General features: G+C 35.0%; 3 protein-coding genes across 4 annotated transcripts; 1 reads left to right on the plus strand and 2 right to left on the minus strand.

The window, feature by feature from the left end:
• Positions 1-2,438: 2,438 nt before the first annotated feature.
• Positions 2,439-4,391, minus strand: LOC129949930 (DNA polymerase interacting tetratricopeptide repeat-containing, protein of 47 kDa). Its single transcript, XM_056061662.1, has 6 exons — positions 4,145-4,391; positions 3,796-4,085; positions 3,545-3,737; positions 3,203-3,483; positions 2,980-3,144; positions 2,439-2,924 (listed from the first exon to the last, which is right to left on the minus strand). The coding sequence occupies exons 1-6, from the start codon at positions 4,301-4,303 to the stop codon at positions 2,819-2,821; spliced, it is 1,194 nt and encodes a 397-aa protein (XP_055917637.1). The 5' UTR covers positions 4,304-4,391; the 3' UTR covers positions 2,439-2,818.
• Positions 4,392-9,082: 4,691 nt separating this feature from the next.
• On the plus strand, positions 9,083-10,745 carry LOC129950212 (sister chromatid cohesion protein DCC1). Of its 2 annotated transcripts, XM_056062065.1 has the most exons (5): positions 9,083-9,137; positions 9,207-9,257; positions 9,325-9,406; positions 9,465-10,361; positions 10,416-10,745. In XM_056062065.1, exons 2-5 carry the CDS (start codon positions 9,208-9,210, stop codon positions 10,680-10,682), a joined length of 1,296 nt encoding a protein of 431 aa, XP_055918040.1. In that variant the 5' UTR covers positions 9,083-9,137; position 9,207; the 3' UTR covers positions 10,683-10,745. The 2 variants fall into 2 exon arrangements, with proteins under 2 accessions (XP_055918040.1, XP_055918039.1); XM_056062064.1 differs by having other exon boundaries at positions 9,087-9,257.
• A 5,574-nt stretch (positions 10,746-16,319) lies between these two features.
• On the minus strand, positions 16,320-25,528 carry LOC129952160 (ATP-dependent RNA helicase DDX24). Its single transcript, XM_056064618.1, has 9 exons — positions 25,314-25,528; positions 24,986-25,252; positions 24,155-24,929; positions 18,062-18,181; positions 17,686-18,002; positions 17,487-17,622; positions 17,238-17,421; positions 16,914-17,042; positions 16,320-16,549 (listed from the first exon to the last, which is right to left on the minus strand). The coding sequence occupies exons 1-9, from the start codon at positions 25,479-25,481 to the stop codon at positions 16,399-16,401; spliced, it is 2,247 nt and encodes a 748-aa protein (XP_055920593.1). The 5' UTR covers positions 25,482-25,528; the 3' UTR covers positions 16,320-16,398.
• Between the last annotated feature and the right edge of the window lie 405 nt (positions 25,529-25,933).

Here is a 25,933-nt window from a genome sequence, read left to right on the forward strand (position 1 = left end):
TCAAATTTTATTAGAAACGAGTAAGTTGTAGAAAATATTTAAATAGAAAAATTTTGAAAAAAGACTTCGAGTTAATATCGGATTTTAAGTTCTATGTAACAAAAAAATCAATGCTCATTGATAAATGATATTTACGTTTAGCTCTTGCATGCAGTTATGTCTACCGAGGCTTCAGCAATGCCAACTTATGTGGAAAACTGTTCGAAGACAAAATTTTAAGTTGGTAGAAGTATGCAAACTATCCTCAGTTTTTAACATTTGATCTATTTCTTACATAAATTTTTGCAAGGCAAAAATGTTGATAATCTTATCATTATTTTTTTGTAAAATTAAAAGTATTATAAAGAAATATAATAAAACAAAAAATTTGGGGTCACATAGGTTAAAGTGGCTGCGGATTCAGAATCCACACACTTAGGCCAAGAGAAAAGGCCTATTGTGATACCACATTAATCTAGATAATTACTTCTTACTAGTCGAACCATTATGAGCTTTTTATAAAGCGAGTGAAAGGGCATGGCAAGTGCAGAGAAGGTGAGAGATTGTTTCCTCTTCTTCTTCCTACATACAGCTCTTGCAGAATTCATTTGAGGCTACACCAAGTCGTATTGCGTGTCTGCCTATAAGACAGTGTCCCGAAAGGACACCTATTAGGGAGCTAATATGAATTCTGCTTTGAGATAACAAGTCTTTAGAGCGCTTTAGGTCCAGTGAAGGCCATATGAGTTTTGTGGCTGAGCATGTTGGTAAATTGTGCCACCTAGAGTTTGTTATCGCAAAAGCTGTTTCTTTTAGCAGAAGTTTACATGTAACTATCGGTATACCTATCTTCTCCCTTTCAGCTGAAATAGGCATTACGGTTCCATTTTTAGCGAGTTTAACGACTCTACAATTTCATGTGATGTCTCTGTGGCCCGGCACCCAACAAAGGTGAATGTTAAATTGCTGCGCCATCTCCATAAGAGAAGATCGACAATCGATGGCCGTTTGAGATTTGGTTGAGACACCGTCAAGAGATTTAATAGCAGCCTGACTGTCAGAGAAGATGCGGATATCAGAAGTTGATATCACGTTTTCTCTTAGTTACGAGAGAAACTCTTTGATCGCTAAAATTTCCGCTTGGAAGCCGCTACAATGATTAGGGAGGCGGAATAAGATGCTTAGATTAGATTAAGCTTTTCTGAGTACATACCAGTACCAACTCTCTCATTTGTCTTGGATCCATCTGTATAAAAATGAATGCGTTTGTCATCCAGGAGTTTTTTGTCTTCCCATTTATCTCTGGATGGAATGGATACCTGGAAGTTTTTTTCAAATTGGGGTTTTGGAATAGTGTCGTCTATGTACTTTGGTATAAAACCAAAGAGGTTCAAAATAATGGAGTGTCCCACATTGTTGTTCCGTTTAAAAAGGACGAGGTCTGTTTTTTGTCCGCAGTGATCAGCCCATTTGGTGAGCATATTGAGTGCGTTTTCGAGGAGGTCTCTCAGTGTATAAGGATGTTCTCCTGTGACGGCGATAGCAACATCATCGGCATACGCAATTACTCTGTAGCTTTCCCTCTCAAGGGATATTAGCAGTTCGTTAACCTCAGGAAAGGGGACAGACCACCACGTTTTCGAACAAAAAACGCCCATCTTAGAGTTGAGTTCTTTTGGCATTAAATTAATCAACTCACAGAGTGAGTATTCGACGTTTAGGGTCGTCAAAGCAGAAGTGATAGCGGATGTGTGAATGTTGTTGAAAGCGCCCTCAATATCCAGGAAGGCCACCATAGTATATTCCTTTTGCACTAGGGATTCTTCGATAGTTCTTACCAGAGTGTGCAAGGCTGTTTCTACCGATTTCCGTTTGTAGTAAGCATGATGAGACATCGATAGTCTCTTATCAATGCTATTACGTACATGTATATCAATCAATCGTTCCAGAGTTTTGAGAATGAATGATGATAGGCTAATAGGTCTTAGATATTTTGGGTTGACATGCGAGCTGGCCCATAAAACGACTATTGTCCACTTGAAACTTTGTTCCAATAACCCTTTGGTTTTGTTACTCTAACTAACCTGTCTAAGTATAATCTGTTCTCAACTTATGCATAACTTATATCTATTGGTAAGCCCCATTGACTGCTTTTCTATTTATGAGTGATCTTTCCATTCACCCATATCAGTTTTAGTTTTAAACTTAAATACTTGTTATCAACTATCAATTGGTAAATATATGAAAATTTTGGTGGCATACTATCAAATTCTATAAAAGTCACATTCATGATAGGAACACAATTGTCTTGTATTTAGAAATGTATCGAAATTCTTGGGCCTATTATTTGAATCTTTAATTCTCAATAGAACACTGAAACTCAATTTGGTTAATTTCAAAATATTTTTAATCAAAATTTAATGCTAACAACTTAAATTTAAGATAAAAACAAACGCGAATTTGTGGAAATTTTTTATTTTCAATGAAGCTGGAGCAAAAACTAGATGACATAAACATTTCGGAAAAGATTTTAAAGCTTGCAAATAAGATCTTACGAAATGCAAGACATTGCAGATGCAACCATTTAAATTAATTTTACAAAAATTACCATTGTAAAGCCATATGCTTAACGTGTATTAGCTTTAAACAATTATAAATATTATAAGCTTGTATAATTGAAAATGTTTGTTTCAAACTGAACATTTTTGAAGAAAAAGACTTTTTTTTTTTACTTATTATGACTTTCAAGCCTAAATACAAATGCTAGGCCAGAGTCAATTTTAATTCTTTATTTACAAATGGGCTAGTCAAACCAATAGTTGTTAAATTAAGTTTCACGTTATGTATAAACCATTGGCCTTCTGGTTTCGTTAATAAATTCCTTTTCAATTTGTGTGTCAGTTGGTACCACAAAGAATAGTAAAGATCCTCCACTCACATAAAAACTACAAAAATAACAATTAACTACTTTATAAACAAAATAAATATGTATAAACTTACTTTTTTGAGCTCACTATTTCTTTTATGCTTTTCGATAAATCAACTTTAATCACACTTGCTGCTTTCCTATTCTCAAAATAAACGCTTATTTTTCCTGGTTTATACTTTCCGTCCTTGTCACATGGAAGTGGTTCCGAAAACATTGTCACAATTACATCCTCCATTCTGTGTAAAAATATAAATATATAAAGAAAATAATTTCATAAGTTGAAAGTTTTCTTACAGAGCGTCTTCATTTAGATTTTGTTGAAAGTCGCTAAACATAAACTCAGGATAAGAGAATGCTGCTGGCCATATGAGGATGTTATCCTCATCCAGGTGAACAGGAAAGTCTTCCAAAGGCAAAAACTTTGGGCGAAGTAATTCTTCCGTCAGACGCGTATTAGGTTTCATGTCATCAAATTTGACTCCGCGATCCTTAATAGCGTCAATAGTACGATGGAATCGAGTCAGTTTTTTCTTAGCTTCTGCAGCTGCTTTTCGTTCGTTACGTTCTGCTTCTTGCTTCAGATACCAAACATTAATAACATGCATTTAAAAATTGTAACAAATGGTAATTTCTCACCATTTTAGTTTTTGTCTGTGAAATAAGTTCTTTTGCTGCGGTATTTTTGGGATCCTCTTCTAGTATTTCTTCACAGAGTTGTTTACAGACATCAAATTTGCTTATAAAGAATGCACTTTGAGCAGCTCTCCATCTGCACTTTGAATAGTTTGGTTTGTATTCTAGTGCTTTTTCGGCGTCTGAAAGCGCAGATCTATTTTCTACTATTAGCTTGACAAAGGTTATGTTAATATGTAAACTTTATTCTTTACCTGTAATTTTTCAAGAAAAAGTGCGATGCACTCCTATTGTTATAGAGAGTAGCCAGAACTTCGGGATTGTCGCACTTAGCTTTGAGCCCTTCAGTATAGCTATAGACACCCATCCGGAATTTCTTGTGCTTAACATAAAAGTTTCCATCTTCTTTGTAACTTAATGCCAAATCTTCGGCAGTGTTCTCATCAGGATCATATTTAAGCTTTTGAAGACCTTCGAAAAGTGGATGAACTTCATCACCTGGTTGAGGTGGTTTTTTCATGAAAAATGGATGTTTATCCATTTCCTAGAAATAAGGATTTTTATTTAAACTGTTTTTGTTTTGATTGAAACATAATAATGAACCTCTTGCCAGCGATCTTCTGGCCAACCTTCGGTATATCTTTTCTTTTCAAGTCCTTCGATAAAATCATCTAGTTCTTGGTCCAATTTAGCAGCAAGTTCCAGGCGCTCCTCGTCCGTTATTTGATTTTTTTTAGGCTTTTCAGTTTCGGTTTCGGACATGATGAAATTGTATTCTTTAAGAACAAAATTTTAAAAATCTTTGTTTTGTTTTATGTGCGGCAATGCAAATACAATTAATTTTAATTATTTGACACGATTTGGAATTTTCTTTTAAATGACATTCGTTTGGCTTTGTTGATAAATAAACCACGTGCTCTTAGAAATGGAAATGGAACACTAGTGAAATGCATTTTGTATGCTGTTCACACCATCAATAATGTTTGACATACGCTGATTTGAAAGGTATAGGATAGTCAAATGCCAATGGGCATTTTGGGCGTAAGACCGACGGAATTTAAATAAAAGCTTATTACTATTCACTACTACATAATTTCATTCTATGATAAGTCTAGAGGTCATCGGCTTGGTCCATCCAGGTTAGATGTTTTTGAATAAAGTGTGGTTTTATATACACTGAGGGTCATAAGGTTAGAAGCAGGCATTTTTGAGAAGTAAAATCGATATTTCTCCCGTTACTTGGTGGATTAGAAAAAAAACAAGTATAGTATATGAAAGACTACTTTGTTAACAACAAAATGTAAAATTTGGGAATTTTAGAGAATAAGCTAACGGATCTTTTATGACAAATTGTCAATTGAGTCGAAAATATGCGAAAAGAAATCGGGTCATAAGATTAGAAGCAGTGAACATATAAACGTTGTCTTGTGAAGTGAATTCATTTTATTTTCGGTATAAACGGTGCATTTCATAAATTAATTGTTGTTTATTGAGTTGTAATAAAAATGGGCAAGACAAAATTTTTGACAGTGGATGAAATGGCAAGAATAGATGTTTATTATTTGAAGGTCTTTCATGCCGTGCTATAGCCCGAAAAATAAATTGAAGTGATCATTGTGTCAGCAACTATTTAAAAAATCCATCGTCGTATCGAAAAAATTATAAAGGAAACACTTCCTCTGCCTTAACACTTTACGAAACGCGAAATATACTTAGAATAGCGTCAAATTCATCTTTATCGGCTGCTTAAATTAGGGATTAAGCTAATGTTAAGGCCAGCTTATCGACTGTCAAACGCACGATCCGCAAAGCTAAACACATAAAGCGTCTGAAGCTTTAAAAAAACCACCACTTAATGACGCAAGGAAGAAGCAACGCTTGTGTTTTGCGAAAGATCACATGAGCTGGGATGAGCAGAATTCAATGACTACAAATGATTCTCGGAAGGTTATTTTTCCAACGAAAAAAAAAATTAACCTAGATGGGCCACATGATTATAATTATTATTTCCATGACATGAGGAAAGAGGAGCGGTTTTTATACCGTCACCATAGCAGACAAGGAGGCGTTATGGTCTGGGGCTCAATTTCGTTTTATGGCACTATAGACTTGGTAGTCCAAGATAGTAAAATGACTGGAAAAACCTACAAAGCCTTACTGGAATCAGAATTCCCCAAAATTACCGGGCTTTTTGACCAATTTCATGGATTTTTCAACTGGACAACGCTCCGATACACACAGTCCGAGAGGTAAAATCCTTTATTGCAAACCAAAACATCTACTTGCTGCCTTGGCCACCATATTCCCCGGACCTTAACATAATGAAAAATGTGTGGAGCTGGCTTACACGTAAGGTGTATGAGGGAGGAAAGCAATACGATGACAAGGAAGCGCTTATTCATGGTATTAAATTATCCTGAAGTGAGATTTCACTGGACTTCTTGGAATCTCTTTATAAATCCCTAAAAGATAGAATGTTTGAAGTTATTTTAAAGGCTAGTGGCAGCACACATCATTAAATATTTAATAAAACCCAAAAAACTTAAACAAAATATGAATAACTGCATTTTTTTCTTATATTTTATGTGCTTCTAATCTAATGACCCGATTTATTTTCGCATATTCTTGACTTTATCAACAGTTTGTCTTAGAAGTTTAGTTAGCTTAATCTCTTCCATACCCAAAATGTATGTTGTCTTGTTAACAAAATAGTCTTTCATTAACCATTGTTATTTTTTTTTAATCCATTATGTAACGGGAGAAATATCGATTTTACTTCTCAAAAAATCCTGCTTCTAATCTTATGACCCGCAGTGTAAAGTTTACTATTCTCACTGTGAATGAAATACTCGATGACGTTGTAGATATATATCTTAATATAATATATAAACAATCAGAGTTTCTTACTCACCGTTGAACGAAGAAACTATATTTTCTCACCAGTTTTAGTTCACGTTTTTTAATTTAAGATTTAGTCAACGAATGGTTATTATGTACATATATCGAGAATTTCCCGCCATTTTATCGTAAGCGCCATTTTCAATAAAAACGACAACTAAATTATTAAAATTTGCTAGTAACATAACACATAGAGCCTCGAAGGCTATTGTCATGTCTTAACAACCATAATTTCCGAATCTGACTACGGGTACAAGTTGTATCAAGGACCAGCAGTAAGCTTTTGATTTGTCGTTTACGATAAAAATTATTTTGTCGCGTACGATAAATTGGCGGAAAGGGCTCGATATATTAATATATGGATAGTTAATATTTTATACAAAATATATAACGGTTCAATGCACAAATATATCTTTTAGGGATATATAACCGACTTATATTGTTTGCTCTCTTTTGACCTCAAACTGCACTCAGAAGATTTTGCTTGTTAACATAAGCATAGAGAAATATATCTACTAAGAGAACCGACTTATGGGGTTTACTCTCATTCGACCTACAATTTGCACTCAGAGGATAAGCATGTCTTTGTTTGTTGTCCCTTGCATTTCTTATGGAAAAGTCCAGATTATATGTGGTTTCTAAGGGCATTTGGGCTCAGTATGCAAAATTATGGGGAAAACAATGTGAGTTGAACTGAACTGAATTCGTTGAATTCGAAAATTGAAAAATTATTGCAATATTTTAAGAAAAATTAATTGTGCAACTTCGGTTCAGTGAAACCTGTTCTAAAAATAATATTTGACTGCTTTTGGAATACAAATTCTATGATTTTTATAAAAAGTTTCGCTAGAAACTGAAAAAATTATGCAGAAAGTAAAGTCACACCCTAGAACTGCAGTGCTAAATAGGCTCAATTTGGAGAAAGCTGAGTGCGACCAATTAAACCACAACCACGCATTCGGTCGCGCCAACTTTGACGAATCGAATAGACACAATGGACTGTTATGGGGAATTCTAAAATGTAACCTCAGGTTTTGCTACCGCTTCTGATCGTATATATTGTAAGCACGATTGCAACACAAAAATAGATTTTATTTTCTATAAAGCTGACCATTTTACAGCTGACAACTGCATTGTGAAGAATAACTTAAGAAAGTGTAAGTAAACTTTAGTAAAACATTCTTCTCAATACCCGAAGTTTGAAGCTACTTCAATATTGCAAATTGTTATGTAGCGCTTTATGACGTGTGATATCGTAAAATATCGTAAAGTTGGTAATAAGGGTATTGAAAGCCCGACAAACCCAAAGCGTGGTTGTAGCTTAGCCATATACCTGGATCGAAACTTCAATTTGGAATCGATTCGACTCCCTGATTTGCTCATGTAATCGGGTAAATCTACGCCGCCGTGTAATCTGTATAGTGTGTAACTGCACTTATTGTTTAAACCTGTCGAATATACATGAATTCATAAAATCATATTTTCTGTTGAGAATGTAAATCAACATGTCAAGTTTATGTTTCTAGAATCTCAGAGATTTCTGCATTCCCAGATATATAAACAATATTTCTCAATGAATTCCACAAAGTCTCAACAAACAGTGACTTGTTTTCGGTGTACCGGCTTATCAATGTATGCTTGTATGCGTGTGGGTTTTCTGTCCCCAAATGCAACAATTTTGCTTTTTTACATACCCGCCAAGATCAAAATATTTTTTTTTGAAAAATCGTCATCTCCCTAAGCGTTGTTCAAGCGCATGCACAACCAGATTCGTTTAGCGGAACGATAAGACTGTCAAATCAGACATGAGCTAAGTGTTACTATTCACGAAATAATCACTAGTTGAAAAAAACGTTAGATGGCGAAACGGGACAGTTCACCTCTGCGCGCCGGTTTACTTCTGCCAGTCTACCTCCACCGGTTTACCTCTGTCAGTTTACCTCTGCTGGTTTACCTCTGGACAGTTTACCACCGTCGGTTTACCTCCGGACAGTTTACCTCCAGAGCAGGTAAGGAAGTTTATTGTTTCCAAACTACCTTCTAATTGAAAACTTTTGACATTTCGTTTCGTGTTGTTTTTATTTTCATTCTTTATGAATTGAATAATGACACATCCAGAATGCAATTTTACAAATCAAAATAATCTATATGATATTTAAGTAGGTTTTTGTATTTTTTGTTTGTTTGAATATTTAACAGAATTCAATCATTTAAGGACAAAAATGTTCGTAAAAAATGAAATGAACCCACGACCGAGTGGCACTATAATATAAAACTCCAAAAACAGAAACATCGGCCTACACCTTATAACAAAATTAGTCACATTTCAAACTACCGTAACTTCTCTGGAGGTAAAGCGTCCAGAGGTAAACCGTCGGAGATAAACTGGCAGAGGTAAACCGCCGGCCGGAGGTAAATAATAGTCACGTACCGGCTCTAATAATTTACAAATATAAACTGTGCAATTTAATTTTCATGCTCTGTCAATATCACTGAGAAAAATCTCAGAAATGTTAGAAATATAAACTGGCCAAACACATACATGCACATGCATACAAAGTAAAATATTCCAGAATCAACAATTTAAATGAATAAGTTGGGACTGGAGAACGAAACTTCGAAAGTCTCCCATCTATGTATTTTATAGTTTCTGTTTCAATTGACATAACATTCCAATTTTTAAACTTTGGTTTTGGCGGTATTTTTATTTCAGCTCAGCTCTTTTAATTAATTATTGTTTGTGTTTTTTTATTTCACATTTTATCAGAATGAATGCTGAAAATGTAATGGAGGTAGACGAAACGAAAATTGAACCACCGTAAATGCAGTCAAGGATGTTATCCGCATAGACACTGATATGTTTCGTTTTTCTATTACCATCACAGGTACATTCGAACACCGGAAGATGTAAAGCAAATTATAGAGTTTGCTCGCATGGATGAACGGAATTTGACACCAGTAACACAGGTGAAAATTCCAGCTATTATAGTTTATAAAAGAGTTTATGCTCATCAATATTCTTCAGTCCTTCTATTTTCCATCCAATAACTGTTCGAATGAAAGGTTTCGTCTTTTAGAATTGAATCCGCATCTCTTAAAGACTATTCGTGATGGAGGCATTATGTCTTTCAAAGGAGGTCTTCATGAGAGCGCCGTTCTATGTACAAACGAAAAGACCTACGAAGTTAAGGAAACTGAAATATCAAACAGTCTCGTTTTGGTTCCCGAGCTCAAATTTGCGGCGCAAACGAGTTCTTCCCCCTTAAAGAGTCCAAGAATTGGAGCTGATTCCTCGATGGAACGTATTAATAACAAAGACGACAGTGATGACGACGAAGTTGCCATTGAAAGAGTCTTAGAACAGAAAAAAATTCTAAAAATATTTTATGAATACTACGAATGCCGAGAAATTCAACCTCGGTTTCGAAAGCTTAATGATCTGTTATTAATGACACGATTTTCTGGCCCAGAAAATGAATACATGATTGAGAAAAAACTCCTATTTACATTCAGTCAACTGCTGGACACTATCCAATGCAGTAGAAAACAGTTCGAGGAAGGTTTAAAGAAGGTTCGTGCTTTAATAATTGATGGATTCGTAAGAGTTTTAGATTGCGAATACGAATTTCGAATTATCAATTTGATGATGGCGGTTATAACTGAAAACTCGTGGCCATTAGACGGAATTGAAAAAGACGAAACGATAGCTGCCCTCGAAGGTATTGCGCCCAAGCAGATTGTGGAGGGTATTTTCAACATCTATACGCATCCAGTAGATTCAAATCCAGGAAAATTCCAGTATAAAGAAGAACTACTAGCTCGCATTATAGCTGTAAACATCCTCAAACCTGGTTTAAAGTTTCGAGTTGAAGAATTTATGTCAGATTGGCAAGATGCTTTGGTGGAAGGCTATAAAGTCGATGTAAGTATTGTGGTTTATTCCTAGAGCTATTTTAACATTAGTAACTTTTCTTAGCAAAAATATCTACAAGGAATTGGGATTATTGATTTGGAGTCAAAACCTCCATGTATAAGATCACTTAACGAAGAAAATCTAACAACTAATCTTCAAGATAGAATTGATTTGTTGTTTAAAATAAAAACGAGTTGGATACTTGAGGAGATCGAATCTTATTTGGAATACTTCACGACTCCCACCATGAATGTTTCGACTCTTTTAGCAAAATATGCCAGATCATTTGTCGTCGATGGAGTGCGGCGTTATGTTTCTAAGTATAAGTGAATTTAAACAAGTACCTGTTTCCAATCTCTATAAATAAAATATTATTTCTGTAATACAAACGAATTAGTATATAGTGTTCGATATGATTCGGTTTAAGCTTTAATTAATGCAAAGTAGTCTGAAGTTTTATATTATTCTTAATTAATAAAAAAATTAATGAATTATATATATATTAGATTTATATCATAAATGAAAAATTAGTTAAAGCAGTTTTAAATAATTTATAGGCAAAATAAGAGCAAGCAGCATACAATTTCGTAGACTTTTTCTGTGGTCATAAGTTTGCATGCAGTCATTCAAATATTGCAATAGGAAGCGAGTTATTTAAATGTTTGTTTTGAATAGGTGTACAAAGCATTATTTGGAGTCCCAATAAATTAGGACTTACCATTTGTGTTAGGGCTTGGCAAATTGTGCCCCTTTAAATGAATATTTTTTTGCAATAAGTCAAATTGTTATTCAAGAAATTGAAGTTTAACCGTTTGATAACCGATAATAACATGGTGAAACCTGCTTACCAAATATTTTATATGTGTTCCAGTAGTAGTCGTCAAATCACATATGCGCTGTCATATCAGAACGTTGAATTCACTTGGTGAGTTAATTCATTAAATGAGGACCAGCAGAGATTTCTGTCCCCTCCCAAGAAAGACTGCTTTATACAGGTATAAACTGCAACAAACAAAGCAAAGTCCAAAGTTCCGCTTGCATATGAATAAGCGGATCGCATCGAACGAACATCTTGCCTACCCTAGATTTAAAGCGCTTAAGGTGTTTAATAACTCTGATATGGTTTGAAGTTGGTAGGTAGGTAGGTAGAAATGGCGATCTCAAGGCAACATAGTCTGAGAGCCAATTAGTGCTGTAGTAGACAATTTCTCGAGATGGAATCAACGGTGGCGTCTACAGTTCCAGTAAGGTTGAACTTCTTAGTGAACACCTTATAGGGCTTCTTCGATATATTCGGAGCCCATTCCTGTAAGGAGCTGTTTATCCGGCTCCCATTCCTTGGAGTTATACTAAGGATCTGGCCCTCCAGGTTGGGGGTTGTGCCGTCGGGGTGACTTCCTGGCCACGTAAAAAATACCTTTAGTAGCAAAGCACCAACAAGCCTCGGATACGGACGGATTCACTGTTGACAACTCACGCAAACGAAAAAAGGACAACGTACTTCGGATATGTACGTGGAATATTAGGTCCCTTAACAGACCACGTGCAGCCGAACAATTAGCGGAAGCCCTAAACTGCTGCAAGGCAGATATTACAGCCATCCAAGAAGTGCGATGGGATGGACCGGGCAAACGCAAACTAAAAGACTGCGATATCTACTACGGTGACTGCTACCGAGAGCAAAGACAGAGTCTATTTGGGTGTGGATTTGTTGTTGGAACTAGGCTCAGACAAAAAGTCTTGAGTTTCAACAGTGTGAGCGAGCGCATCACGACAATCCGCATCAAGGCTAAATTCGCCAACATAAGCCTAATATACGTGCATACCCCAACAGAGAAGAAAGATGAAGACACCAAAGACATATTCTTCGAGCTCTTGGACAAGACATATGAGCAGTGCCCTGGCAATGACATTAAAATTGTCTTAGCAGATTTTAATGCCAAGCTAATCTGTGAGAAGATTCGACGTTAGGCGGTTACAATCGCAAGAGACTGCCATGTCCTTTTCCGATCGAGTCTCTAATAACCTCTTAAGGAGTCCTATGCTTCCTGCATTAAGCATTGAAAACCAGTGGCAACATTGCCTTGCAGCCATCAGAGATGCCGCCTCTGAATTGCTATGTTTCACACGGCCACCACAGCGAAACCACTGGTTTGACGACCAATGCCGGCAAGCACACGCAGCGAAACAAGAGGCATACAAAACGGCGCTGCACAAAAGGACTAGAGCTGCTCGCGAGCTCTACGAGCAGAAGAGGAGAGAGGAACACCGGCTTCTCAGACGGAAAAAAAGAGAGCATGAGAAGCGCGCGATCGAGGAGATAGAGGAATGTCACAACATGAATGAGGTTCGTAAATTTTTCCAAAAGGTAAAACAACCTCCCAAGGGTACCAGCCACGAACCGAAGACTGTATAAAGACGATCAGGGGAACATCGTAGTAGAACCGCAGTTGATGCTGAGAATATGGAAAGATCACTTCTCCAAAATATATAACGGCGATGACGAACCGAATTCCGCTGTAAGGGAGATAGAACCACTCAACCTCGGCGACGCAGATCAACAATTCCGCCTACCCGACCTTGACGAAGTGAAGATAGCTATATCTAAACTTAAGTCAAACAAAGCTGCTGGAGCTGACGGCATCGCTGCCGAACTATTCAAAGCAGCAGGCGATGACTTGGTACGGAGCATGCACCAACTCATCTGCAAAATATGGTCGGAAGAAAGCATGCCCGATGAAAAGAATCTCAGCATAGTGTGCCCGCTACATAAGAAAGGAGACCCTCTAAACTGCGCCAACTACAGAGGCATCAGTCTCCTTAACATTGCGTATAAGATCCTCTCTGCCGTATTATGTGAACGTCTGAAGCCATTCGTCAACAACCTGATTGGTCCTTATCAGTGTGGCTTCAGACCAGGAAAGTCCACTATCGACCAAATATTCACACTACGGCAGATCTTGGAAAAAACCCAGGAGATTCAAATCGATACCCACCATATCTTTATCGATTTTAAAGCCGCGTACCGAGCAATCTCTAGTTTTGGCATCCCTGTCAAACTTATCCGTTTGTGCAGAATGACGACGGAGAATGCACGCTGCTCTATTAAAGTCGGAAAAGATCTTACCGATGCATTTGATGTCAAAAAAGGTTTTAAACAAGGCGATGTACTGTCATGCGACTTTTTCAACATCGTTCTGGAAAGAATTGTGCAAAACTCAACTGTCAACACTAGAGGCACTATCTTCCAAAGGTCCATCCAATTACTCGGATATGCAGATGACATTGACATAATTGGAAGATGAAAGCGTGATGTCAGTGGAGCGTTTTTGAGCATTGCGACGGAAGCGAAGAAGATGGGTTTAGTGGTCAATGAGGGCAAGACCAAGTATATGCTGTCATCAAAAAAGGACACTAAACAACGACGTCTTGGACAAAACGTCACCATGGACTTTGAGGTAGTTAAGGTTTAAGGACTTTGTCTACCTAGGCACCGCTATTAATACAGACAACGACACCAGCGCTGAAATCAAACGAAGAATAATTTGCATATCGTTGCTTCTTTGGACTTAGAAGGCAATTGAGAAGTAAAGTCCTTTCTCGAGCATCTAAAATCACCATCTATAAGACACTCATTATCCCGGTTTTCATTTATGGCGCTGAGACCTGGACCCTGTCAAAGAAAGATGAGAGCGTCTTAGGATGCTTCGAGAGAAAATTTCTTCGGGTGAGTTTTGGTCCCGTACGCATAGATGGAGAATGGAGGAGAAGATATAACGACGAACTGTACGGTCTGTACAGCGACACTGACCTAGTTAGCAGAATTAAAGTCCAACGGCTAAGATGGCTAGGTCATGCAGAGCGGATGGACATCAACGCTCCAGCCCGGAAGGTCTTCGAATCCAATCCCGAGGGACGGCGCAGTAGAGGAAGACCGCGATTCAGGTGGCGCACACTGGTTGGAGAGGACCTCAACCAACTTGGTGTGCGAAACTGGAGACAGCTAGTTAGGGACCGAGCTGGCTGGAGACGCTTGTTGGTTGAGGCCCAGGTCCGCCCGGACTGTAGCGCCATCTTAAGTAAGTAAGTAAGTAGTTGGCTTTGCTGATGATATAGTGTGTGTTTACTCTAGTCCCAATTTTAATGATTTGTTTTCAGACATTAATCATAACTTAGAGTTATTAAGACATTGGTTTGGCGTACATAAACTAGTTATTAGTGAGAAAACAAGAGTTGTGTTTTTCAAATCACTTGCTTTAGATTTGAGTCTTGATCTTCTTATCCAGCATAGTTATGACTGCAAAAAGATCTCACCAGGTAGTATCTCTTGTTTTACCTCCGCAGATATACAAGCTAATTCGTTGCTAAATAATTGCTCTTCAAACTGTCTTGTTATTGAACCAATTACTGATTATAAATATCTTGGAATAAACGTTGGCAGTAAAATGGACTGGAAAATTCCCACTCAAGCATTAAAGAAATACTTACTTTCAACCACTTATATCTTGTTTCATTTGAAAAAACTATGTTATAGACTATTTATGGACACTATTTATTATGGGTTAGTAGAATCGAAACTTCAGTACGGTATAATCTGTTGGGGTGGTTGTTACAAAAATCTTGGTGCAACCTCTTTTGGTAATGCAAACAAATTTAATTAGAACCATTTTTTTTTTATCCGATGGAAATCTTCAAAAGACACTCGGTAAGAATCGGTACCGAGTAGTGTGGGACTCTTACCGCACTAAAACCACCGGTGAATCAGGACCAATCTATGAAAGATCGACAAATGATTTTTAAATCGCATTGGGGGAAGTTTAAGGTTATAACACTTTCCCGTAGCTTTTAGCCCATCAGCTCATGAGGCTTGGTTCTTCTTAATCTCCGAACATTGTCTCGTACATTTAATACGGTCTCCATTTCAGAGTTAGTATGACTTTGCAGTCGCTGATTGTGTGATACAGCGTGTTTCTTAACCACTTCTGTAACCATTTCAATTTGAAGGTCACGATGTAGATCGCTATTTCTTATATAGCAAGGGGCATTTATTATTCCACGAAGGACCTTGCTTTGGAATTTTTGGATGGGTTCAGCATTTGTTTTCTTTGTACAGCCCCATAGTTGGATGCCATATGTCCAAACGGGTTTAGACATAGAACCATTTGGAAGAAAAGAAAATATGAACATAGCTTTCCATTGTTTGTAAACTCTGGTATTCTTCCTCTCAAACACCTTTATTTTTATAAAGTTTTAAAAATATTTTTTGTGAGAAGTGGTTATCTTTTAAGTCACAATATACCAGCTTACGCTTTACGCAGTAATGATAGAAACCTTGTCATTATTCCAGCGCACAATACTCATCAATTTTTAAATTTTTGTTCCTCAATAGCACCTAGACTTTTAAACTTACTGCTTTTGAATTACGAAGTATTCGATCAACTCATTTGTTTAACAAAAACATAAAAAACGGCTTTTTAGATTTGATTTCAATGAAATCAATCGCATTATCAGGATTCTTATCTAATGGTTAGTTTACTCTTTTTTCCATTTATTAAGTTAAATATGTTTTTTTTTTGTATATATATCTATTGAAGTGTTCACCCCTCAACACTTTTAAAGTAAAATTATGTCAAATCCTATTATATCTTGATTTTTTTTCGGAACTTTTGATTCTTGTCTTTGGCAACAGATTGTACCTTCTTATTAACCAAATGGAAAACACTTAAATATAATAATTTAATATAAGTTAAATAAATAATATTATAAATCATGTTAAGTTAATTTTGTTATATTTAAATTTGAAATGTATTACATATTTATTATTCTATTTTGGTAATACGAAGAAAATAAAATAAATACAAAAAAATAACTTCTAGCATGGCAGTCCTACACACCAACCATCACGCCACGGGTACTACTCACATCTATGGTTCAATGCTTACGATAACTGTCTTATATCGTTAAAAAAGTTTCAAGTCTTTATTAAAGTTCAATATGATAACAAATTAATATTTTTTAGTTTCTTTGCAATATTTATATTTACATATTAATATTTCTTCTTTTTATTTCTTAGTTTTTTTGCTATATTCAAATCGACAATTGCTTTTTTCATAACTTTAACTGCGCTGTTAGCCGTATTCTCGTCGGTCGTTTCAGCTATAGTGGGCATTTCTAGCTTGCCTGAGCTTGTTGGGTATCTAAAGAAGAAGAACATAAATATATATTTAATACAAAATAAACAGAAATACATTTTAAATGCATGGTTTTTAGATTAAGAATTAGGTACCAAAACTTGTATCTAATCACATTTACGGGATACTTAATGTACCTTACATTTTCAAGCGCAAGAACATTTTTATTTTTCGATTAGGAAATAAAGAATTAATCATAGCTCTTGACAGTTTTTCAGTTAGTATTAGTGAATACAGTTAGAAGAGAGTACTTGTACTTAAAGATTTTTCTTGTTCAAACTCAGCACTTAAAAAGTACTGCATTACAGTATTGAAAATGTACTTAAATGCTTTACAGCTCAATCAATATACTTTTTTTTAATTTACTTACTTGTAGCTGAAGCCTCTTGGAAAGATTTGTTGTCCCAACAACTGTTTCAACTCTTCTCTAACACTGGATAGATGTTGACGATTTCGTCTTTTTTCAATAATAAAAGCATCATCGTCATCACTCTCTCCTCTTAAAAAATATAAATATAAAATAGATTAATTAGGTACTATTACAACTTCTTCGGGTCGATTATAAAATCCGTAATTCTGAATTCACAATGATTAACATTACAATGATTTTTATATCGAAGCACACAGGCAAAAACATACTGCACTGTATATCCAGATTAAAGGATTTGATAATCGACATGTTTAATTTATTTACGAATTGTCGTCCATATCTCCAAGAATCATTTCCATTTCATCTGCATTCTTTTTTATCCAACCAATTTCAGATTGGGTACGTCGAATTTTTAACTCCAGTTTATCAACTTCGCGAGCAAGATTGACACGCTGTTTAATAGGAATCAAGTATCTTTCCGCAACAGGAAAAATTGGAAGATCATCATCTAATGAATTATATGGTGTTAAACAAAATGATGAAATTTGAAATTCTTATACCTAATATACTCACTTCTTTCTAAAGTTTTACAGAGCTTCAAGTAACTTTTCACTTCTCCAGGCTCCATGAACATGACAGTAATTCCATCTCGATTAGCTCTTGCTGTTCTTCCTGATCTATGAACATAATTTTCACTAGTCCTTGGAACCTAAAAATGTCAGTTTTAAAATTTTAAAAGTTCGGACCAAACAAAATTATTTGTTTAACTTACCTGGTAATGAATAACATGCTCCACATTTGGAATATCTAAACCTCTTGCTGCAACATCTGTTGCAATGAGCAAGCCATCAACCTTATCTCTAAACTTGTCAAGGTTTTTCAATCGTTGTTTCTGAATCATACTTGCGTGAAGTGGCAATGGTTTGCATTCCAATAATCCAAAGAGAGTTGCTAACCTTTTGACACAATCTATAGAATTACAAAAAACAATTGTCCTTCCCGGATGACGTTGAATAAAATAATATAAATAATAATCTTTGTGATCGATGGGACAAATCAATCGACACTCAGTTAGGGTATGAGCAGTTTCTAAAAAATAAAAATAAAAAATAGTTTAATGGACCAGTGCAAGGATATTTGGTTCATACGTCCACTTGTTGTGACATCGACAACTTTAGGTTGGGAAATACCAAGCTCTTCAATAAGATTATGGATCTTTAAACCTGGAGTCGGTTTAACTAGTTTATTTTTTCTCCCGAAATTTTTTTCTGTAAAACAATAATGTAATATATTATGAAAACCATTTTTATTGAACATTTACTTTGAAAACAAAAAAATAGTTATGATCCTAACAGCGTAAAGTAAAATTCCTATAATTAATAATGGAAAAAAAATGAACAACAAACAAAGCCTAGATTCTACAGATTGAAATATTAAGGCGAAATCTCCGCATTTAAAACCGCAACAAATTTTTGCGTGCATTATTGCTAACATATGGCACAAATTAATGCAAAAAGTGGTCGAAAATTGTGCATTTAGGATGGAACTTGCAGAAAATCATTTTTTAAAACATAATGGCCAAACTTTGTCTTGTAAGAATATAGTTTAATTCTTGGTCATAAAATTAGATGAAATGCGTTTTATTTCTATTTGAAAACTATATTTCTAAAAGAAACTATCACTCCCACGACTATCGAACAAAGAGAATGAACATTTTCGCAATGCAATTTCTCCAAGAAAATCATTTTATCATATTACATAAGTTTAAATTAAAAAACTGGTTTCAAATTAGTAATTAGCAAATAAATTTTGAAAAACTTCTTAATTTAACCTCTTACACATAATCGGACACTAGCTGATTTTATTCTGTAGTAGCAGCAACGGTATTTTTTAGCGTGAAATGATAACGTTATTATTAGCCTTGTATTACGGAAGACTATTACTTAAATTTAAGGTAGTTCCCTGATCCACGTCTAAATAACATCAAAATGAAACCGTAGGTCTTTAAAAATTTAGAAAATTGTTTTTGCATAGGCAGGACGTTAAATCAGTACGAGAAAGAGCAACAATTGTGCAACGGAACCCTCCCACAGTCCATTACATAATTTCATTTCACGATTTAAAAACGAAAAAAGGATTCATAATTTGAAACGTTGGATGAGAAGCCTTTTATTAGGCTAATCAACTAAAATTCCTTCTTATTTACACTTCAGAATTTCAGAAAGTAGTTAGCTTATAGCAAGCGTCAAACTACGATCAGAGACTCATCATAAGTGCATGTGTTAGTTGTTAGTAAGATAATAATACAGTTAAAGCCTAAGACACGCACAAAACATAATTTACATCTAACATGAATTAATACAGAACAACAAAAGATAAAATAAAGACGTTTACGATAGTGGAGCACTGGTTCTAAACAATGATTTTAATCCCACCTTATTTAAATTTAAATCTATCGATGAGCAGTTTAAGTTAATATAAAATGCTCATTTGACTTAAAGCTTGTCTTCCCATAGTTAGTTCTATGGAAGTCAATATGTATAAAATCAAATGTACGCAGCTGATGAGTTCCGCCTTGGTAATTCAAATGTGCACAAGATAGCAAATAAGGTGCATCAATTTCACCATTAATGAGTTGATGAAGAAATATCAAATCATGATTAACACACCCTTTAGGTTAGGTTAGGTTGGAGTGGCTGTCCAGATGTCATTGACATACGTAGACCGCAAGGGTCCATTGTGATACCACTAATGAGGTTACTCATGGGAGAGTAATGAATTTAAACAAACCATTTTGTACTTTTAATAAAGTTAGAGAGAAGTTTTGTGTCAATCGTTGCCAGTTCACTGGTGTTATCGAAGAAGGGATTACCGAGGAAGTTATTCCTTCTAATGGAGAGTGCTGGACATGTACATAGAAGGTGTTGGACCGTTTCCTCTTCCTCCTCGTCCATGCAGCTTCTACAGAAGTCATTTGTGTAGACCCCTAGCCTCAGAGCATGTCTTCCTATGAGGCAGTGTCCCGTTATTACTCCAATTGTAGAGCTTATACTTTGTCTGCTCAGTGATATCAAGCTTTTTGACCGTTTTAAGTCAATATTTGGCCATATTTGCTTGGTTGCTAGGCAGGTGGTACTTTGTGACCATCTAGCATTTGTTGTTTCTAGAGCATATTGCTTCAGAAGATATTTGCATGTAGCAAGTGGTGTTCCTGTGTTATGTTTTTGTCTAACATGAGGCAGAAGTGTTCCGTTTTTGGCGAGCTCATAGGCTTTACAATTTCCCGGAATGTCTCTGTGGCCCGGCACCCAAATGAGGTGAAGGTTAAACTGTTCCGTCATCTCATTCAGAGATGATCGACAATCGTGGACTGTTCGAGAGTTTGTGGAGACAGACGCGAGAGATTTAAGAGCGGCCTTGCTGTCTGAGAAGATTCGTATATCCTTACAAGATATAACGTTTTCTTTGAGCCATGATAGTGCTTCTTTAATCGCCATTACTTCTGCCCGGAATACACTACATTGATTGGGAAGTCTATAGGATAGACTGAGATTCAGTTGTTCTGAATAGATACCACTTCCAACTCCGTGACCGGTCTTTGAACCGTCAGTATAGAAGTGTACCGCATCGTCTTCCAGTAGGATCTTGAAGGGAATGCAAGCTTTTACCGAATACCATTTTTGGGGTGGTATAGTCTAAGCGATCTGGGATAGATCTGAAACTTAGGGCAAAACGAATGAAATTATGTTGAATTGATTCAATACGTTTTTTATGAATTTCCTAATAGGGTGTCCATACCTGCGAAGCATATTCAAGATGAGGACGAACATGGCAATTGTACAAAGAAAGATTAACATAGGGATCATTGAAATCCTGTGGCGCGCGTTGTATAAAACCAAGCATAGAACTTGCCTTATTGACCATACAATTAATTTGATGTGTAAACACTAAGTTGGAACAGAAATAAACACCTAAATCTTTAAATGTGGAGACGCGACAGAGTTTTTGCTGTGATATAAAATAAACAAATACACTAACGATTCGTTTTTTAGTGAAAGAAATGAAAGAGTGACCTCATAGGATCTGTTTTCAAGGTATGATTTGATCTAAGCTTAGAAAAATTGTGGAAAACCAAGAGCTTTAAGTTTAAATAAAATAATTCCGTGGCTTAGTTGGTCGAAAGCCTTAGAAATGTCGGCGTATACACAGTCAACTTCATAACCTTGTTTTAAAACGTTTGAACATATGTTTGAGAATGTGAGGAGATTTGTAACGGTTGTTCTTTTTTCATAAAATCATGTTGCTGTTCTCAAATGAGATTTTTACTAAAAAATGCTACACTTTCACAAACAACTTGTTCAAACAATTTAGGAATGCAAGAAAGCTTTGCAATGGGCCTGTAGTTTGTTATATCGGCCTTTCATGAAAATTGGTGTTAGAAATGACTTCTACCATATACTGGGAAAATTTGACTGATTTTAGAGAAAGTTTGAATAAGAACGTAAGGGGTTCAACTAAAGCATTACTACACTTTTGTTGTACTATCGGGGGAATACTATCGGGACCGGCTGAGCAGTCATCATTCAACGCAGATTAAAGATGAAGGACCGTATCTTCGGAATCTCTAAAGATTTTTTTTAGAGACCAAGAGCAAAGAATTAAGCAACGGCACCATCAGAAGCATCGCCAAATGTCAACTGGAAGGATTTATTGGAAGGCAAGTCTCTAGATGATAGTTTTACAAGTTTAAAAAGCATTGTTAATGAAGGCATTGAACGATTTGTTGCTACCTTAACTAAGAAAAAGCCGTTTAAGCTTCCATGGTTTAACAAAAGTATACAAAATGTAGAGAATGCTAAAAATAAGGCATTTAAGCGTTATAAAGTAACAAATTCTTCGGAAGATCGTGCAGTATTTTTTCAGTTAAGAAAAGAATTAGATTTTCTCAACAAGTTTTTGTATAGACATTATATTATAAATACTGAATCAAATATAAAACATAATTCGAAATCTTTTTGGATATTTCTGAACTCTAAAAGAAATAGTTCATCTTTTCCTCAATCTATGAAATACGATGAAATTACATCCAATGATATTCAGTCCTTATGTAATATGTAACCTATTTGCTCAATTCTTTCAAACTTCTTATAATTGTAATATTTAAAAAAATATCAGCAGCTTGTATCCTGATATAACTCCTTTGATTGATTTTAAACTACAGAGTTTTTCAGAACAAGATGTTTTGGATAGCTTAAAAGAAATTGATGTGTCAAAAAAACCTGGCTTTGATATGATTTCTCCTATTCTTTTGTCAAAATGTACTTATTCAATTTGTAGTGTTTTAACCCTTATTTTTAATAAATCTTTACAAACTGGTGTTTTTCTTAATGAATGGAAAATATCTTATATAGATCTTAAGAGTGGTCTTAAGCACTTAGTGAAGAACTATAGACCAACATCAAAACTTTCAGTTATTCCCAAACTTAAATATATTTGCAAATTATTGTTATAATCATGTTCAAAAGGGTAGACAAGTTGATGTCCTGTATACTGATTTTGTTAAAGCCTTTGACCGCGTGCATCATGGTCTTCTCCTACAAAAGCTTAATATGATAGGATTGAATGCTTCATTTTTACAGTGGTTAGATTTAAACCTTTCTGATAGAAAATAGACTGTTAAAATATATGATTGTGTTTCAAATCTTAATGAAGTGGTGTCGCGTCTTCCACATGGCAGTCATTTGGGTCCACTTCTTTTTATAATCTTTATAAATGATTTACCATCTGTTCTTAAATTTTGCAACTGCTTGATGTGCGCCGATGATGTGAAAGTTTTCACAGCAACATCTTCACTTGAAGATTGCTTATTAATGCAGCTGGATATAAACAATTTTCTTAATTGGTGCAACTACAATCATCTTCAGTTGAATTACTCGAAGTGTAAAATTTGTAGTGCATCTAAGTCTTCATCCCTTATTGACTTTAATATAAATTCTATGATGTTAATCTACTAAGCGTAATTGAAGTAAATGATCTTGGGGTGATTTTTGATTCAAAGATTGACTTAGATCTTCTGTTGATTACATGATATTTAATGGTAATTCACTTTTAGGTTTCTTGAAGCGGAACTCCAAATATTTTAAGGACCCCTATACTTTGAAGACCTTATTTATTTCTATTGTTCTATCTGTTTTAGAATATTGTTGTACCGTCTGGTCTTCTTTTTATGAAAATAATATTTTGAGAATAGAAAGAGTTTAGAAAAGTTTCACTCGTTATGCACTTCGAAAACTTAACTGGGTTGGGCCTTTACCAGATTATAAATCAAAGCGAGCTCTTATTGTCTAAAAAACGCTTAAATGTCGGAGACAAGTCCAAAGTGTTGTGTTTTTTAAGTATATTATTGATAACAGAATAAATTCTTGTGATTTGCTTTCACTAATTCCATTCCATGTTCCATCACGAGTTTTTCGCAACATAAATGTATTATTTTATCTTCCTCTTCATAGGACTAATTATGGCCTAAATTTAATATGGTTTATAATGAAATTGACCTATGTATGAATAGAAATTGTTTTTAAAAAAAATTCTTGAAATATGTAATTGGTTAATTAATTAAATTTAATCTAAAATTCCTTGTATATGTGTATATATCTTATTAGCTTTAATATTTTGTAGTAATTTTGTAATCAGCAGATCTTCAATAAATTGATGAAATAACTCCATGCCCTGAGAAAGCGATATAATCAAAAAGATAATCAACTAACTACTAAATATGAAGTTTTTAATTTTGTGTGAATTGTTCAACTATAGACTTGCTTTTGTTTTTAATATTATTTGTTGTTTAATGGCTTCAATTGTTATTCTGGCCTATTTAAGATAGTAATGTGTTTAAATATAAAATGGTCATAAATGTTTTACGCTTTCCATACATTTTCTCGAAGAAAATGCATTGAGAAAATGTATATATTTTATATGTCGGATTATTCGTGTGGGCCACTGTAGATAAGATGCCAGCGAGCAAAACATAAATACTAAACAAAGACACAAATTAAAAGAATCGAGCTTAAAAGACTTTCTTTAGGACCCTGAATTAGCCAACCATAAATATTTGAAAATTGCCAATTTGATTTGGATGAGATGAAACTCGATAAAAAGAAGATCAATAGAAATTACAGTCACAGGTGTTGTTTATGTAATGACTTAAAATAATTAAAGTAAACTTAAAATAATTTACTTACTTTGCAAGTGATCCGGTAAATCATGAACCAGTGTCAAAGTTGCAGAAAAGATAAAATTTTGACGTACTTGTTTTCTAGCTTCGTCCGAATTCAAACGATTAAGAAGAAGTTTTAGCTCTTCAAAATGTCCTTTCTCCACCATTCGATCAGTTTCATCGATTACTAAGAAACTGATATCATCGATCTTACTAAGATGGGGATTGTCTTGTTGCAGCAGCTCCCATAACCTTCCCGGAGTTGCAACAACTATTTCTGGACAACTTTTAAGAACTCTTTCCTGTTTGGCTATTGACAATCCTCCAAAAACTGCTTCAACTTTGATATCTGTATATTGAGCAGCTGCTTTGAGATGATCCCTGACCTGAACAGCCAGTTCTCTTGTCGGAGTCAATACAAGCGCATAAAGGGGCTTAAAGTCATCTTTATTATCCTTTTCTTGACTATCTTCTTCTTCCTGTAGCAATGGGTAAACGTTTAATTCATCTGTAGGAGATAAATTCTCCCGATCTTCTCCGTTATTCTTGTTTAATGCTTGTTTAGGTGCCCTCCTAATACCACCTCTTGAGTTTTTTCTTTTTAATTCCATAATTCCAGCAAGGATCGGTATTCCAAACGCTAATGTCTTTCCACTTCCGGTTTCGGCAGCCCCCAAAATGTCTTTTTTCCCCATAATTGCCGCAGGAAGGGTTTTAGCTTGAATTTCAGTTGGAGATTTAAATCCTCTTTCTGCTAGACTTTTTAATATTTTAAATGGGACGCCGAGGCCTTCCCATCCCTTTAAAAAATGTTTTCCAGAACCCACTCAATTTAAATCAAATTATTTCAACTTACCTCCAGTTCCTTGACCCTATCGTTTTGTTCCTCATCGTCATCACTTTGAATGGGATTTAGAAGAACGAATCTACCAGGAGTGTTTTTTTGTGCTGCTTTCGTTTTGTCGGTAGATTTGTTCTTCGACTTCTTTTCTTTTTTTGATGGTATTGGACAGTCTCCATCATTTTCTATAAAATCTGAATTGTTTTCAATAAGTTTTCTTTTTCGATTCGAAGTTTCAGTTTTAAGTTGCTTTTTTTCTTTTTTTGAGAGCCTTTTGTTTTTCTAAAAAAAGAAATGCCTTTCTTGTTAAAAGTTTTTGCTTTAAATTAGAAAGAATTCAAACCTTTCCCTTTTCCACCAAAACTTTATCGTAATTTTCAAGAACTTCCAATCCAATTAGGCCTTCAAATCCTCCACCATCATCAGAAATAACATTTCCTTTAATTTTTACCTTTTCCCAAACATGATTATCAAATGATTTTGTTGAAATATTTCGAGAATTTTTGACCATTATTTTATGTTGATACTCTTAGGTTTATTTATTAGAAGAAAAGAAGAAAATATTGAAATGACAGTTCAACAGTATACGCTTGCACGTGGTTATGAAAATGGCGTTCCGGGGTGAGACAAAAAATAAACCGGGAATGAATTATCCAGTGAACATTTTTTAAAGTCTGACATAAACGATGTATTCTTCGGTAGATTTCTAAAATCTTCTATTGAGGATATCAAAACAATTAAAATTAATATGGTGGTTGTTGCACAAGAGTGACGCAAAATTTCAAATGATTTAGTAAAATGTTAAACCTGTTTTTAGCAATTTACTAAGCTTAAAAGATGATCAATGTAATTTTAAGCGATTTTAACATCTAACTAACTCTTAACAATTTACTAAATTTAAAATCACGGTATAGTTAATTTAACTTAAAGAAATTTGTTTAATCTATATCTTTAATCTATATG

This window comes from Eupeodes corollae, chromosome 3 (genome assembly GCF_945859685.1).
Source record: "Eupeodes corollae chromosome 3, idEupCoro1.1, whole genome shotgun sequence".
Taxonomy (NCBI): Eukaryota; Metazoa; Arthropoda; class Insecta; order Diptera; family Syrphidae; genus Eupeodes; species Eupeodes corollae.